General features: G+C 30.7%; 1 protein-coding gene across 1 annotated transcript in view; it reads right to left on the reverse strand.

The window, feature by feature from the left end:
• LOC107625738 (chlorophyll a-b binding protein CP29.2, chloroplastic) overlaps window positions 441-1,710 on the reverse strand; it is a gene marked incomplete at its 5' end in the record, with an annotated part of 3,256 nt that continues 1,986 nt past the window's right edge. Inside the window, 1 exon segment of the mRNA XM_016328442.2 lies at window positions 441-961. Within this exon segment, the coding sequence (XP_016183928.2) occupies window positions 596-961 (366 nt within the window). The 3' untranslated portion in view covers window positions 441-595.

Below are 1,710 nucleotides of genomic sequence, written 5' to 3' on the forward strand. Positions count from 1 at the left end.
AACCACTCTTCTACATTAGTCCACATGAGCCCATGACAACAACAAAATAATCTCACACCAATCTATAAATTTAACCCAACAGAATACATAAATTCCACCACAATTTTAGCTTTTATTGTTCTTATGTTAGTTTTATTTTTTATCTTATCTTTATTTATTATCCTATATATCTTCGTTACAAACTTCCAATGATGTGCATGGCAGCTCAACCAAAATCTTTGTCTAACATTGCATTTTTCCTAATTTATTCTCCGCTGGGAACTAATCTCTTCTACTTTCGGAATTTTCTTCTCACGGTCTCTATCATACTTTCTACCAGTTACCATAACATTTAATCATTTATGAATATCTCAACTTTATCTTTCATATTTTGCCGAATTCTTTTGCCCTTATTTCGTGCTTAATTAAACTTATGTATATAATAAGATCATACTAACATCTAAGAGAAACATAGCTTAGCCCTCCAATTCTCACTCACCGTTTCCCCAAGCACTTATACAGCTAAGTAAAATGTTTACAACCCAAAGTCATAATACGAGTTTTATAAATACACAATATTATATTAATGAAGATGATGATGATGATTTACAAAGGCTCAAGAAGAGGAAGAGAAGGCGTCAATGATGGTAGTGTGAAGTGGGTCACTCAAATGAGTAGCCCAATTGTTAAGTGGGCCTTTCCCAGTTACAGCAGCCTGGACAGCAAAGCCCAAAAAGGCAACCATAGCAAGGCGAGCATGTTTGATCTCAGCCAATTGAAGCGTGGCCTTCTTCTCAGGGTCTTCAGCAAGGCCCAATGGGTCAAAGAACTTACCACCTGGGTAAAGCCTCTTCTCTGGGTCAAGCTCTGCATTCCTCTGGAACTCTATGTATCCAATCACTAGAACTTCAATCCAAATCAATGTGGTAAGTGAGAATGGAAGTGGTTGACCTAGGTATTGTGACCCTTCTATTAGCTCCACCTGAAAGTCAAGCAACTCCAATTAATTAGACCTTAGATCTAGTTTTAGATGTAACTATCTAAATTTATTGTTTAGTCATCTTGTAATACCTTAGTACACCATCAATTCAATTTGAATTCCAATATTTAATTTATAAAGTATTAGTTCTTAAAATAAATAAAAGACATTGCGATTGTCTAGATCTTAGGTTAAATTTCATATTGACTATTTTTTTCATCAAATATTGTTACAAAAGGTAATCATTAACATTCTCAAACAAAACATAAAATCAAAATTATATATATGCTACACTAGCATAGTAAAAATCTAGGATAAGGTATATTTTTTATTTCTAAAATTTGATAAAAGTTTTAAAAATACTTTTAAGTTTTATTTTGTTTTAATTTTGTCCCAAAAGTTTTGAATTTGCATCAAATATATCTGACCACTATTCTTATGAAATTGTTGTTAAATTAGTTTAGCCACCAAGAATATATTTGATGCAAATCGAAAATTTCTAGAGTAAAATTGAAATAAAATAAAACTTAGAAATATTTTTAAAACTTTTGTCAAATTTCAGTGACAACACACATTTACATGTATGAAAGACATATTATATAATCTAAATAATGGAATAACAAGTCCATTTTACAGGAATATATGAATACAGAGTACAAATACATATTATATAACTGAGAGTACAAATACATGTATAATTATTCATTTCAATATATATATAGATTTTACCATTATGTGTCATTTGTGTCATT

Source organism: Arachis ipaensis, chromosome B02 (assembly GCF_000816755.2).
Source record: "Arachis ipaensis cultivar K30076 chromosome B02, Araip1.1, whole genome shotgun sequence".
Lineage (NCBI taxonomy): Eukaryota > Viridiplantae > Streptophyta > Magnoliopsida > Fabales > Fabaceae > Arachis > Arachis ipaensis.